The sequence below is a fragment of the Nyctibius grandis genome, chromosome 3 (genome assembly GCF_013368605.1).
Source record: "Nyctibius grandis isolate bNycGra1 chromosome 3, bNycGra1.pri, whole genome shotgun sequence".
In the NCBI taxonomy this organism is placed as follows: Eukaryota; Metazoa; Chordata; class Aves; order Nyctibiiformes; family Nyctibiidae; genus Nyctibius; species Nyctibius grandis.
Window position 1 is genome coordinate 47,249,777 of NC_090660.1, and position 14,162 is coordinate 47,263,938.

At 42.0% G+C, this 14,162-nt stretch overlaps 1 protein-coding gene across 1 annotated transcript in view; it reads left to right on the forward strand.

Annotated features, from left to right (window-relative positions):
• The first annotated feature begins 2,341 nt into the window (after positions 1–2,341).
• The window catches only part of NETO1 (neuropilin and tolloid like 1), a 65,652-nt gene continuing 53,831 nt past the window's right edge, over positions 2,342–14,162 (forward strand). The window contains exons 1-3 of the mRNA XM_068396836.1: positions 2,342–2,369; positions 5,966–6,019; positions 8,235–8,372. Coding sequence (XP_068252937.1) covers positions 2,342–2,369; positions 5,966–6,019; positions 8,235–8,372 — 220 coding nt within the window. The remainder of the gene's footprint in view (positions 2,370–5,965; positions 6,020–8,234; positions 8,373–14,162) is intronic.

Here is a 14,162-nt window from a genome sequence, read left to right on the forward strand (position 1 = left end):
ATATTTCAGAGTACAGAGCAGACAATCCACCGGCTGAAAAAAAAAAAAAACAACAAAACAAACCCGGGCTTCTTTGTTAAAACACGGTGATTTACTGAAAAAAAAATCGAGGCTTTCTCATCATTCACCTTCTGGAATAGCAGTTGTGCGGTTCAGTGCTGTCCCATGGGGAGCAAAGGTACTCGTCTCATTAAAAAGCTGCCCTAAAGACAACAGGTCGCCCGACTATGTTACTGCTGTCCACCAGGTAGCCGGCAGACCCCGCACTGGGGGACCCGACCGCGGCGGGCAACCCGGCTCCGCGGGTGCGCACCGTCCCTCCGCGCCCGGCCGCGGAGACCGCCTGCAAGCACCGCTCGGCGCCGTCTGCCCTGCACTAGCCTCCCCTTTGCACGCCTCTTCCACGCAAAGGTGGATTCCGGAGCGTATTTTATTTTTAATTGATTTACAGCCTCCTCCCCAACACTATCCCGACACACCCACCCACCCACCCGCCACCCCTCCCCTCCCCCCCGCCCCGGCTGCGCGCTTCCAGACGCACTTTTCTCGTTGCAAACGGCGTGAGCATCAGGTGAGGGCAAGGAGGAGCGGGGATGCCCCTGCCTCCGAGGTGCTTGCTGCGGTGTGAGAAGCCCGGGGAAGGGGCTGGGTGTGCCCCGGGACCCGGGTCTCCTGTCTCTGCCCCCCAGCCCCTCTGCCGCGCCAGCTCTTCCCGAGCCTCGCCGCCGCAGCAGCGGTGTAGAGGGACCGGGGAATCCCATCCTGCTCCCCTCGCTCTTCTGTGGCACAAATCTCCCCTTCTCCTCGGCCCTCCCCGCCGCCCCAGCGGTGCTCTTCGCTCTCTGCCTATCCCCGCTGCCCTCCCTTTGCCCGGGCCAGGGGGTGCCGGGGCCGCGGCGCTGCAGGAGGCAGCTCCCGACTAACGCGGCCCTGCGGGGTCGGCTCCCGGGGCCAAGAGGGGACGCTGCGCTTTCTCTCCACCCACTCCTCCTGTCTTGTTTTTCGCTGAGATACTTTCAGCTTCTCTCAGTATTCTTATTATTAATGTATTTTCCCTACTCTGCTCCCTCCCTTCCCTCCCTACCCACTAGCCCTCCGCAACCTCGCCAAAGCGATGGGTATTTGGGGTGGGATGCAGCTGGGGAGAAAGATAAACCTGAGAAAGGAAGGAGAGAGCGAAAGGAAGAGGTTTTGCTGTCGCCTCTGGGTTGATTGGAAGAGGCAATCGTTGTATCTGAGGCCAGAGGATTAGCAGCTAAACTTTTATTGCTCCCTTTTGTGTGTGTGTGTGTGCGCGTGTGGGTGTGGGGGTGTGTAAATGGAGAAGTCGCTTCTCAAGGGGGAAAATCTTTTCAGTTTCCCTTTGGCAGATGCAGTTCAAGGAGGAACTCAAGCATTTAGTCTGATCCGTGAACTGATTAGGGGAGGGGAAATGATCCCTCTCCTCTTGCTCTTCCTTTCCCACTTTTGAAATCATTCTTTCCCCACCACCGCCACCCTCCCGCCCTCCCCTTCCCCTGCACTGAATGAATGGAAGAGTCTCCAGGGTTTTTTTCTGCTTCTCGCCCAGGACTGGAGGAGTGAGAGGACATCTCTCTATCCTCATCCATCTCTATCTCGCTCCATCCATTCCCGAGAGGATTTCAGACGGTGCAATGTGTTTTCAGCCTCTTGCCGCTGCTACCACTTGATACTACGCTGTGCACAGCGAGAGTGTTTTGCAAAAAATGGATTTGTTCTATTTTAAAGGATTTCTTCTATAATAAGGATCGCATTGCACACAAATATGACTAAATCCCCTATTTGGTAAATCTTTCTTCCCCCCACCCCTCCTCTTTGGGTTCCCTCCCGCCCGCCCCCACCCCTACAGAGGAGCAAGCACAGGGAGCTGATGACGGACCCATTAATCCCTTCTTCAATGCATCAAAAGAAGCCGAAGGGCTGGAAGTCGCTGGGCTCGGAGTCCTGCAGGAAATGCTTCGATCTGCTTTTGGTTTTGTATGAAACTGGTGACTAGGGGCTTGGCTCGCCCCGCCGCCGCCGCCGCCGCCCGCCGGCACCTGGATGCGCGGGCCGCCGCCGCCTTGCCCGCCGCCGCGATGCAACGCTTATGGTGGTGCTGCTGATAGCTCGGGTGTGATGGGATTGAGCCGGCGGTGATTATTTGAAGGCGGTGAGAGAGAGCGAGCGAGAGGAAGGGCTGCTCCGCTCTGCTGTGTGTGGGCTTCGGGATTTTCTTTTATTCTTCTTTTCCTACTTCCATCCTCTCCCCGCCACTGGAAGTCCTCCCGTATCTAAATGGAATTAGTGGAGACCGAAGCCCCTTGTGTAAGGAACAGACATGACCCATGGGCGCAGCTTCTTTCACAGTGAGTATCTCCCCATTTTCCTCTCCCCCGGCTGAGCTCCGCTGCTGCGCACGGACTCCTGCCCTCCGCTGCCTCCACAACTAGCGCTACGGGACGCCGAGACCTCCGCGGCGCGGGGGTGAGCTCCCCCCACGCACACACAACATCCTCTTCTCCACCACTCTGCGGTGCAGCGGAGGGGGGCTGGTGTCTGTTAGCGCTGTGGGGCGGGGGGGGAGGGGGGGACACGGTCCTGCGGGCTGGAGGCTTTCACCTGGGCGCGACGCGTCTGATGATGGTCTTCGGCGTGACGGGGAGAGGGGGGAACGGCCCCCGCCGTCCGCGGCGGAGCGGTGCAGCCCCAGCAGGGGCTTGAAGCGGTGGTTTTGGGGTGAGGGGACGCGGGGCAGCGCCGAGCGCTGCGGCGGGAGCGGCCACCGCGGGCGCGGATCCCGGCGGGCTGCGGGGCGGGGACGTCCCCCTCGGGAGAAATCCTCCAGGAGCAGCAGGGAGGCACCAAAATGTAACAATTATTCGTCGAAGACCCCCGAGGGCCTCAGGGTGCGTGGATGGGACCCCCTCTCCCGCCCCAGTTTTGCAGAAGGTCCTCTCTACTGAAGGGGCTTGACTGGGCACAGCTCTTTCCAGCATCTCTCTCTACGCCCACACCTGTACAATAGCAGCGCTATGGCCAGGTATTGATTATCCAACAACTCTTTGCTAGGCTGAGCCACATCCATGCCAAATCACAGTCTCCAAAAAACTGCCCGGCCAAGAGATAGATCTCTTAGTGTACAGCTTGTAATGGAAAAATGCACACATCCAAAAAGATGCAAAGATGCGTAATCAGAGTGGCACTAAAAAGTGTGATTATAATTACACCTGTGAATAGGAGGGAAAGAGGAAGGAGGAAGACAGAGAGAACACAACAAGAAATTTGGTGGAAACTTCCTTAAAATAATTCCCAAACCCAGGTAATCACAATATTGTTGCCATACTGTCAAAGCTTCCCGAGTAACAGTTTTGAATAAGTGAAGACTGCATGATTGGTCTCTTCGGGGTCTTTTTTTTTTTTTCCTTTTTTCTCTCTATGAGAAGCACTGTTCTTTTCCTGTGGCTTGAGAAAGAAAAAGGCAAGGGGTTATAGAATGAGATGAACTGCCTTAACTGCTTAAGTAAAAATGATTGTGTTATCTTTTCCCATAAAGCCCATAATTTTAATTACTTTCTGGCAGTATACAGATTTTGGTGATGCTGGTGTTAATGTCACTAAATCTAGAGGCTTTCTCTTTTTTTTTTTTTTTTTGAAAATATGAGAGAAGTGTTTGACTTCATCTAAATGTTAGATGTGATATGTCCAGAGAAAAATTAGTCTCTTAGTTTCTTCTTGTCTATTACATTTTATTGTCAAGATTGTTTTAACTCATTAATAATGAATGCTGGCATGATGACATGTAAGTACAGCTGCCTGCTTTGGAATAATGTGACTTTGTGACTTGGAAGCATCCTTTCTAGCGGTTACACCTGGAATTAAAAAGACTTGGGGTTTTTCTATCATCTTTGTAATAACATCTCTGTGACTTGGATCAACTCTCTTCACTTCTCTGAACTTAATTTTTTTCCATATAGAAAAGGATGGGAGACCTAATAGATAATGGTGCTTGAAATGAACCTGTAAGAATCAGATATGAATCGTTATTAATTGCCCGAGGAGAATGATTTCTCACATAGGGTTTGTTTAGCTGCTGTGCCTCCTATTCTAGCTTTCATAAATTCATGGGCAGAAAGAATGCCAGCAGCTGGCTCCATATTCTAACACCAATTCACCTTACACTATTGAGAAATTAGGTTGTGACTGGTGAGGATTACAGGCATAGATGCAGTATGTTCACTGCATGAAACACAGCTAAAGTAAATGAGCAACTTAGTAAACAGGTGACTTCTTCATTGCCTTCAGATTCTGACACAGCTGGCGGGCAGAGTCCCAGCTAGCACATATTTCCAGAATCCATCCCTGAGGAGAGTAAGGGCATGAATTGTTGGGTAGCATTCAGATGCAAGCAGAAAATGTAATGTTCTCACTGAATGCCCATGACACAGAAGAGTTTTTAACTACCAGCTCTGCCAACATCCATCTCTGTTAGCTGAGGGATTCAAAAAGACACAGGGGCTGTGAGTGAATATGCTGCCAAGCCTTCACCTTCCTAGAACTTCAGCCTTTCTCTGCATAATAAAGTAGCCGTCATCCATGCCTCTGTCACACGGGAAAGGTCAAAGATATAGAAAAAGAGATCTCAATGCCATCAGAATACTGGAAATATAGAGAGACTGACTTCCTTCGGGGTAAAAATTGCACACAATTTGCACTATAAAAGCTGAAAATGATGAAAGCACCACCTTTGAAAGAATCATTTAGGTAGCTCGTTACTGCCCATGATGACTTTTGGTTTCTCTTGGGGATGAGAAGAGGAAAGTATGCCATTCTATTACATTTGTTAAAGACCATGGGTCCATCAATTCCTCATCACAGTCAACAATACAAATGGCAGCTGATCGATCCAAAATACTCAGAATAAACATGCAACTTCCTCTCTGCTTTAACTTCAGTGCAGTCTAGGCACTACGTCCGGGCTTAATGCCAGACTAGCTGGGGTCAAAACCCTGAGCACCCCAAGAACTGATGGATCTGTTCTTTTATGCTCTTGCTATCCCACTTTCCCCAATAGCCAAAGAAGATATGGGTGATAACAAGAAAATGCTATCATGAGTGCATGACTTCATCAGGTAGCTTTCTAGTCACTTTGATCTTCCAAAGCAATCTCATTATGACTAACCTTAGTGTTTGCTTCTTAGCCTTTTCTAGCTAAAATGTTACCTTCAGAAACTCCCAGAAACTCAGGAATTATCTCCAGGTGGAAGTCCATCTCAGAAAGGTCACTTTTGTTCCCAAGAGGCACAGTTGCCCTGTCATTGTTGGAGATAGGAGATTTCTATTTGTAAAATGGGCTGCAGATTTACTGCAGCACAAAGCAACACCCTTTCGACAAGTCAAACAAACTAGATTAATGAGACTGTTAATCACACAATAATTTACTTCACTGGGGATTTGCAAATGCTTTGATGGATGTGAAGGACCCGACCCCTCACTTCTTTCGTACTCCCAGTACTCATTTTCAAATTTTATTATGCCAGTGAGAGACATGAGTGAGTCCAGTGACACTGAAACTTAGCAGGCCTTTGTCTCCCTCTGTTAAAAGCAGTCAGTTTTCTATTACTGGCCCAAGGTATGATTATATAAACAAATATTGGTAAAATATTTTCATCTAATACTAAAAAAAAGAAAAAAATAGGAGGGAAACAGCAGTACTTGGGGATTTTGCTTTAAACCCAAAAGATCTTCTCTTTATTTGGGTACATTTATAAAGATAAATATTTACAAGGACAGATAACAAAGAAACATGTTTATACAAAGTGTGCAATTTAAAGATACAAGTAAACATGAAACTTTTTTTAACAGTAGTTCTATTTAACTTGTATTCTTTTAAGATAGATGTTTACAATTGATTTGATTGCAGACACTATCGCACTGTGGTATCTAATGTATATTTCTGTTTCAGTTGTAGCAAGTCTAGTCATCCTACATATGTCTGGGGCAACCAAAAAAGGAACAGGTATGTAAACTTCAGACATTTTTTCAGACATTGTATTAGAGTCTGAAGTATGAATTTGAATTGTTAGTTTAGGTCTCAAAATTTTTCATAGTTCACCTACCTCCAGTGTCTGTCTTTTGTTATTTTGTTTTGAGTATTAGTGAGCATGCACACACAGAAAAATCCAGTGGTACTTTTTTTAACAAGTTTGTGACCTGATCCACAGCTGGATTTAACTGAAGACTCATCCTGACTCTAAAGACTGGAAAGTGCCCCACTTTCAAATTGGGACGTCCAGTTTGGGCAGTGAGCTATCTACTCTCAAAATCTTTTTGCTTGTTGAAGTAGAATTCAAAATCTGAAAGTGGTGGGGATAGAAAGAGGTTCTTAAAAGCCCTGGATGCTAAGTGTGGTGAGAATCAAGCAGGGAGAGTTGCTAAGCACAGTATGTGTCTGAATTTGTGTCTTGACTGCTCAGTCTCTGCAGGCCAGAATTCATTTCAGGAAATTTGTATCCGTGTTGTCCTCAGCTTGGATACAGACCAGGAAGAAATAGAAATGCTTGCAGAGCGTAAGGCGGATCTCAGGTAGTTAAAATCATACTCGGAAGGTGCCTGTCTCCCTCAACTGATCATAAGAGGGAGCCTCAAACAACTCTGCACTACACTTCAGAGGCTTAAGTTAGATGGATACAGGTACCTCATTCGGAGCAAACCACAGCAGTACTTTTCAGACACCTGTGTGAGGTCTAGAACCTACTAGCCTTCCTTTTAATACAAGCCTAGGTATTTCCCCCTGCCAAAGAATCCATCTTATTTTAGTCTACTTGTTAAAGCGTGATGCCCAGGAAGTTTCCTCATTTTCTTCAGCCTGAACAGGCTCAAACCTTTGTCTCCAGGATCTCTGCTGATGTGTAGAAAGGAGTGCAAGAGTTTCAGGGCTAGAAATAAAGCAAACAAGAAGATCTTGCTCTGCTCTCTGATGATTCACCTAGAAGCAGGAAAGTTCTGGGCTGTGATTCCTGGTCCCAGAGCTATTTATTAATTTTACAGAAAACAGCAAGATAAAAATAAAGATAATTTATGAACCAGAAACCAGGAATTCCCTCGTCCGTCTCTGTCCGGTGAATATAGAGTCAAGCTACTGCAAATGCAAAAAAAAATTCTTATAGTCTATCATAATTTCGTGTTTTTTCTTGATTTTGTGACTGATGTATTCCTGTATCACAGCATGTAGCTTGCTGATAGGGCACGTGCTTGAGTCTTTTGAGATATACGAGTGGGAAACTCATGTCTCCCATTTCTTGAGTACATGCTTTCCCTACAGGGTTATTTAAAATGCAATATAACTATGTGTTCCCCTAGACATCCAAGCCTCTTTGCTTTGAAAAATTTCTTTGATTAAGAATTATACCACAGAATCACAGAATCAACTAGGTTGGAAGAGACTTCTGGGATCATCGAATCCAACCTTTGACCTAACACCACTGTGTCAACTAGACCATGACACTAAGTGTCACATCTAGTCTTTTCTTAAACACCTCCAGGGATGGTGACTCCACCACCTCCCTGGGTAGCCCATTCCAATGCCTAATAACGCTTTCTGTGAAGAAATTTTGCCTAATGTCTAACCTGAACCTCCCCTGGTGCAGCTTGAGGCTATGCCCTCTAGTCCTGTTGCTAGTTGCTGGGGAGAAGAGGCCGACCCCCACCCCACTACAACCTCCTTTCAGGTAGTTGTAGAGAGCAATAAGGTCTCCCCTTAGCCTTCTTTTCTCCAGGCTAAACAAACCCAGTTCCCCCAGCCACTCCTCATAGGACATACCCTCCAGACCCTTCACCAGCTTTGTTGCCCTCCTCTGGACTCGCTCCAGCACCTCAATGTCTTTCTTGAACTGAGGGGCCCAGAACTGGACACAGTACTAGAGGTGTGGCCTCACCAGTGCCGAGTACAGGGGGACAATTACTTCCCTAGTCCTGCTGGCCACACTATTCCTGATACAAGCCAGGATACTGTTGGCCTTCTTGGCCACCTGGGCACACTGCTGGCTCATGTTTGTACCCCTAAAGAATATCCTCATTTTCCCCCAGGCCAATGATCATGCTCAGTCTCAACAGAAAAAAGCTGAGGCCACTGACAGAAAGGACTGTTTTATTCTATAAGAGAATTCTAAGTGTTATAGGGACATAATAATTTGTGAGCTAATTAAATAATGCTTAATCTGATCATTTCACAGAAAAGCAAACTACTTCCGAAGGACACAAACCAGTGCAGTGTGGAACTTGGACAAAATATGCAGAAGGAGGCATCTTCACTTCTCCCAATTACCCCAACAAGTATCCTCCTGACAGAGAGTGCGTCTACATTATAGAAGGTGACCAGCTGAAGAATCTTTATATTCTATCATCAACTATATTAAAAATAAAAGTGTTTTATTTTATTATATATTGAGTAGGTAAAACCTATATGATCATGATAAATCTTTTCAAGACACAAGATTTAGAGGAGCTATATCTCAGCACTTTTTTTTTCTTGTACAGAATTTAAAAAATTTGTAGAGCATACTAAAAAATGCTGGAAAATACTTGATTTATTTCCTGACATCACTCATAAATTAGTTCAGGTGGTAAGTATACGTGAGTCACTTAGTAATAAACACAGTATAATTTATTTCAGGATATTCAGAGAACAAATAGAACCTAACATGCTGTAACAGGACGGAAGAAGGAATAATTTAAAATGAGTAAAAAAAGTGAACATAGGAAACAAAAATGCTTTTGGCTTTCATATTTTGAACTTATCACAACTGAATCAGGTACGACAAGCATAGCTAGGCAAAGTACAATAAAGAAAGTCATACAGAAAATATCCATACAGTGAATTTAAAAATTAGTTTCCATCCAAGTGTTCATGAGAAAAGAAAATAAATGAAAAAAAAAAACAACAAAAAAACAGAAAAGAATAAACATTAACACCAAACAGCTGTAAGACAGATTTTAAGAGTAGGCAGTTGCAGGCATGGAGATGATGTAAGAAAGGCTAGAGGTGTATTACAAGCAAGTTACACCATTCCTTTTCATCAGTTTTAGCACAAAGGATGTTGAAGGTATTGTCGTAAAAATGGACCTGTGGAAAGTAATAGAGATTAGATACTGTCAGAGCTTAATAGCAGAAAAGATGAATCAGGTACAGAGTGGTAAGTCATTGGAACCAAGAAGATTCATTCATGAGTTGTGAACACATGCAGAACACAACACTGATGCTTGTTCTATCCATGTTTGGTTGGACAAAATTATTAACTACAAATGATGGAACCAGGAATTACAGAAATATTTATTTTACTAAAGATGCAGGTAGTTTCAAGAGAGATTTTCAAAGGTGTATAGCTAATTCACATTGGATTAACTGCTTTAGAACCCCTCACTAGGCACTTTTAGAAACCAGCCTCTCTTTACAAATCTAGTGCTGAGTTATGAAAATAAATATATTTCATAAAAATCTTCCAGGGAAATGACGTATAGTAAATGTTGTATGCATTGGTTAGGAAAAAAAAATCACAGCAAAATGACTGAGATCTCTGAATTCCACTTTAATGCTAGGTAACCTGACTGAAGTCAGAAAGAAAGAGGTGATTATAAATCATGGAGTCAAACAAGTCCTTTAAAGAAAATTTATGCTTGTCCAGTCTTCCTTCAAGTCTGGAATTTGAGTAGACGTATGGTAAACATTTAAGTTCTTTCATGGTTTAGTAATTGATTTAAAACACAAACAAAATGGAAATAAAAAGCTAAATGTAAAGATTTAATATGTACTACTCAGTGTTACTTTTTTTTACACTTACGTTGCTAGATCAAGGTCTTTTTGCATATATTAATCAAATTATCTTTCTAACATTCCTGTGAGACTGGGAAGAAGTAAGCCTAGTTTATCTTCAAGGATCTGAAACACAGATCAAGGATCTGAAACACAGACGTGTTTTGTCATTAAAGGCTGTGGAAAAAGAAACAAAATATAAACATTTTTGTAAACCCTAGTCCAGTGTCGCAAGCAATAAGGTATTTCTCCTCTTAGTAAGAAGGTGTCTGATAGACCTCTATTGTAAAGACTTTTGTCTTTATTATAATAGTTAAGTACTTATAAAAATACAGTTAATAAGCTGAAAGGTGGCAAGATAGGTTGTTGAAATAACCTGACTTAGAGTAGCTCAAATTGGAAATGCCTAAGAACAATTTAGGAAGGAAAGATTTAATCAAACAGCTTCTATGATGAAGATGAAATTCCATGTTGACAAGTTTGGAGCAATGTATAGTAGAAGGAATAATCTGAATTTGACAGACATCTTGTTATACTTTATGGGAAAAATCAATCTGGCAAAAGCCAGTTGAACTTAATTTCTTATGACACCAATATTTTCTGCTTCCTATCCAGCCACAATCAACAGTTTGGATTGCGACTGGGTATTTTAAAACCCATGATGATAACAGCTCTATCAGTCTATAATTTGATGAGACCATGCATATTGCACATTTTCCGCTCTGACCTCCCCCTGTCTATTTCTATCTTCTAAAAAGATCAGGAATAGTCATGTCTGAAAAATGTCACACAAATAAACAGAAATATAGTAAGATGTCTGAGCAATGGTATTTTAAAAAGTGACAGTTTTCAGAAAAAGCAAGAGGAGAAACACTGAAGGACAACAAAAATATTTTGCAATTAGAGACAACTATTTTTCATATTTATTTTTTTTACAACATATAAAAATTGTAGAAAGTAATAAAGAAGGCTAGCAAGTGAAAACTTTTTCCCATATCTTTTATATTCTGTGGAACTCATTGGCATAAGATATTGAAGTTAAAGGACTGAAAAAAAAAAGGTTTAATTATTTTACAAATAACAACATCTCTGAGGTAGAATAACAATCTAAGGAAGGGATAATCCTTGCTAATCCAGGACATAAACATCCATTCAATTTTAGAGTAAGCCAGAAACATCTCTATATGCGTTTTATTCCTGCATTTATTATTAATATTCCAACACTCTTCAAATAGCTTCTTGTTGCTGTTGAATACCAAGTACCAAACTAGGGGGATGGTTGATATGAAGCGTAATAGCATTCCCACATTGTTATGTCTGCTTTGTATGTCTTAGGAAGTTCAGCATACCAGGACTGTATATACCATACTGACAGCTATGTGATGTGAGTTTAAATATGTATATTAATTACCAGGTTCCTTCCTGTCTGCTTGCTTTTGTTCCTTCATTTTTTGATATCAAACACAATATAGGGCAAATTCTGATGGTTTCCCATAAATACAATTCCTACTGACTTCAGCGGGCTTGAGTGAGGACTCCAGCATGTAGTATCTTGTAATAGAATCGAATTTCATCTCATGATACAATATTTTCCCCCACATTGTAGCTCATCTTAAATGTACGCAAGCCTTTTAGCATTTCAAAATTACTTTGGTGAAGTAAAGGAGCTGGCAAAAATTGCCATGATCATAGACTGTGAATTTCTAAAAGAGAGGAGGATTTCTGATGGCAGAGGCTTCTATCCTAGCAGTCAAAGGCATGAGCAGATCAAATGAGAAGTTTCTTTTTCTTTTCCTTTTTCTTTCTTTTCTTATATTTCAGTAGTAATGATAACTAACTGTTGGAACAACTAGGAATTTTTAAGTCCAGATTGGAAGTCTTTCTAAAAGAAAGGTCACCTAGAAGTCAAGGACTCAGTACAGAAATTACTATGCTATAGAGGAGCTTCTGGTGAATCCCATCTGCCTTTCAAAACGCATTGAGAATTTGTTCTTTTTTTTCCTTTCAGTCTTATTGGACATGTATAAAATGTAGGAAATAGCTGAGTGTACACATTAAATTCCCTGTTGGGCCCATTTTTACACTTTTTTTCACATATTCATGACTCTAACCTGGCAAAATTCACAGCTGCCCAGAACAACCGCAGCAGCGGCAGCATTAGCCTTTGCCAGACTGCAGAAAACATGGCATGTGTGTTCCAAAGGGAAATTTGCACAGGAGATTTTATAGGAGCAAAGGCTTTTGTTTGTGTTAAAAATATTTGGGGAGTGGGATAGTCATACTTTACACAACATATCTTAAGAATTTGTTTGGAAATCCTGTAAGTTAAATACTTGTAAGTTTTTATCCATTCTTCAGTTTTTGATAGTTAAATGTTTATTTATAAATATAGGTATGGACTAGAATTGCTTTAGAGAGATATGAAATAAATCTTCCACTTTATATATTTGCATACTTTTAGAGTTAGCTCTCTTGAAGGCCTTCTATGTTTTCACTCAAGACCATTAAACTCTTTAATCCTAGATATTTCACAGGTGTTAGAAAATGGTCACGTATCACTGTACAAAACATCTCTGCTCAAAGTCCTTTTGTATTTCACAATGATTTTTGTGTTAAAAAATTTTTCATCAAAACAAGGAAAGAATCCTCTTTTAAAAGGAGGCTATAGGCAGCTTTCTTATCAATAATAGCTGGATAACCAGAAAGACCAAGGTTTATTGAAAACTATTAGTACTGTAGCAGCTCAGATAGATGGGGGTGGGTGTTGAGTTCAAGGTCTCATTTCCATGCAGTCTGGTAAATTGAAACAGATTTTTCGCTTAACTTCAGCTGTCAGTTGTGCAGACTTAGAGGCTGATTAGAATTAAAACTTTGTGTGTTTTTGCTGCAACTGTTCTTCTACCACAAGTTGGAATCCAATGCCTTTTTTTTTCATCGAATGTAAAATCTCAAGACAGCACTTGTGTAAGATAATTAGATGAAAAATATGACAAGACATGCAAGCATTAAGTAGTCTTTCCATGGTATTAAACATTTCTGAAGAAAGATAATTGGAAGAAAATATGGAATATTTTTAAGATTTGAAGTAAAATCATTTTATGAGACAACTTCAACATATTTCATTTGAACTTGACAACAACGTTTCCTGACGCTAGCCACAGAAAGATGTGTATGGGCTTTACCTGTGAATAAGGATACCAGAAATGACCACTCCATCCCTCATTTTCTGATTAGATGGCTAGATTCCAATCCAGTGTGGAAGAATTGCATATTCTGGGCTTTTTGTTTGCTTGTTTTGTTTCATTTTTCTGTAGCTACACATACATTATTATTAGTCATTATTCTAGATTTGTTTTCACTGTATTTCTGTAAGTGTTACTGTGACTACATTTGCACAAACTTTGTTGCAAAAGCTGTTTACAATATTTATACAGTATTTATACAGTACCTACTTGTTATAGCTTGCGTTTGGCAAAGAAACCCTTTGCTAAAGCCAGAGTATAAATCTGAAACAATATCTTTTTCAGTAAAAGGAAGTTAAAGTTGGGAGTCTGAATTGTGTCTTTTCATCCCTTATGGCCATTTCCAGGAAGATTTGAATAATTTTGTTCCTTAGGTAGTTTATTTTGAACAAAACATTTAACCTTTAACTCTAAATATTGTACAAGATAAAGCACGGAGATGCGTTTAAAAGCACATATTGAAAAGGTGCATGGATACGTATATAGCACCCCTTCCTCTCTTTGTCCAATCTTTTGTGATCACCACAGTCCTCACAGTTACAGAAACACAAAGTGTTTCATTCTTTGGGATAGTTAGGAGAAAGGACCTTGTCCTGTTTGGACTAGCTTGCAGAGCAGGCTGGGATACAGGCAGTACCTGTACTAACACCTAAAACAGGTCAGGAAATGTTCACAGGCCTTAAGGCTGATAGGCACAATCACACATGTACAGATTAACTCCTTTTACCTTCCCAGTCAAGAGTACAGCTACAAACTTCTTGCTGTGAATGGTCCTTGACTGGTGCAAACCACCACATCATGCCTAAGAACGGGTTTTGACAGTTCTGACTGGCATGGCCAAAATGATGCCAGGAGGTGATTTTAACAACTAAGGAGTGTGAACGGTCAGTGGTCCAGCCCTCAAACTCATTCCCCAGCCTTGTTTTATTTAGCAGTGAAGAAACAGTGCTAATGAATAGTCAATGCTCCACTTTTAAATGGAGCAGCCTCTATACATGGGAGCTTTGGGAGAAAGGAGAAACTTTCTTGAGCACTCCTTGAGCTAATGTGATTCTCTCTGATCCTCCAGCAAGAACTGAGCTTCACTAGGAAAAGCCTTGTCTAGACTT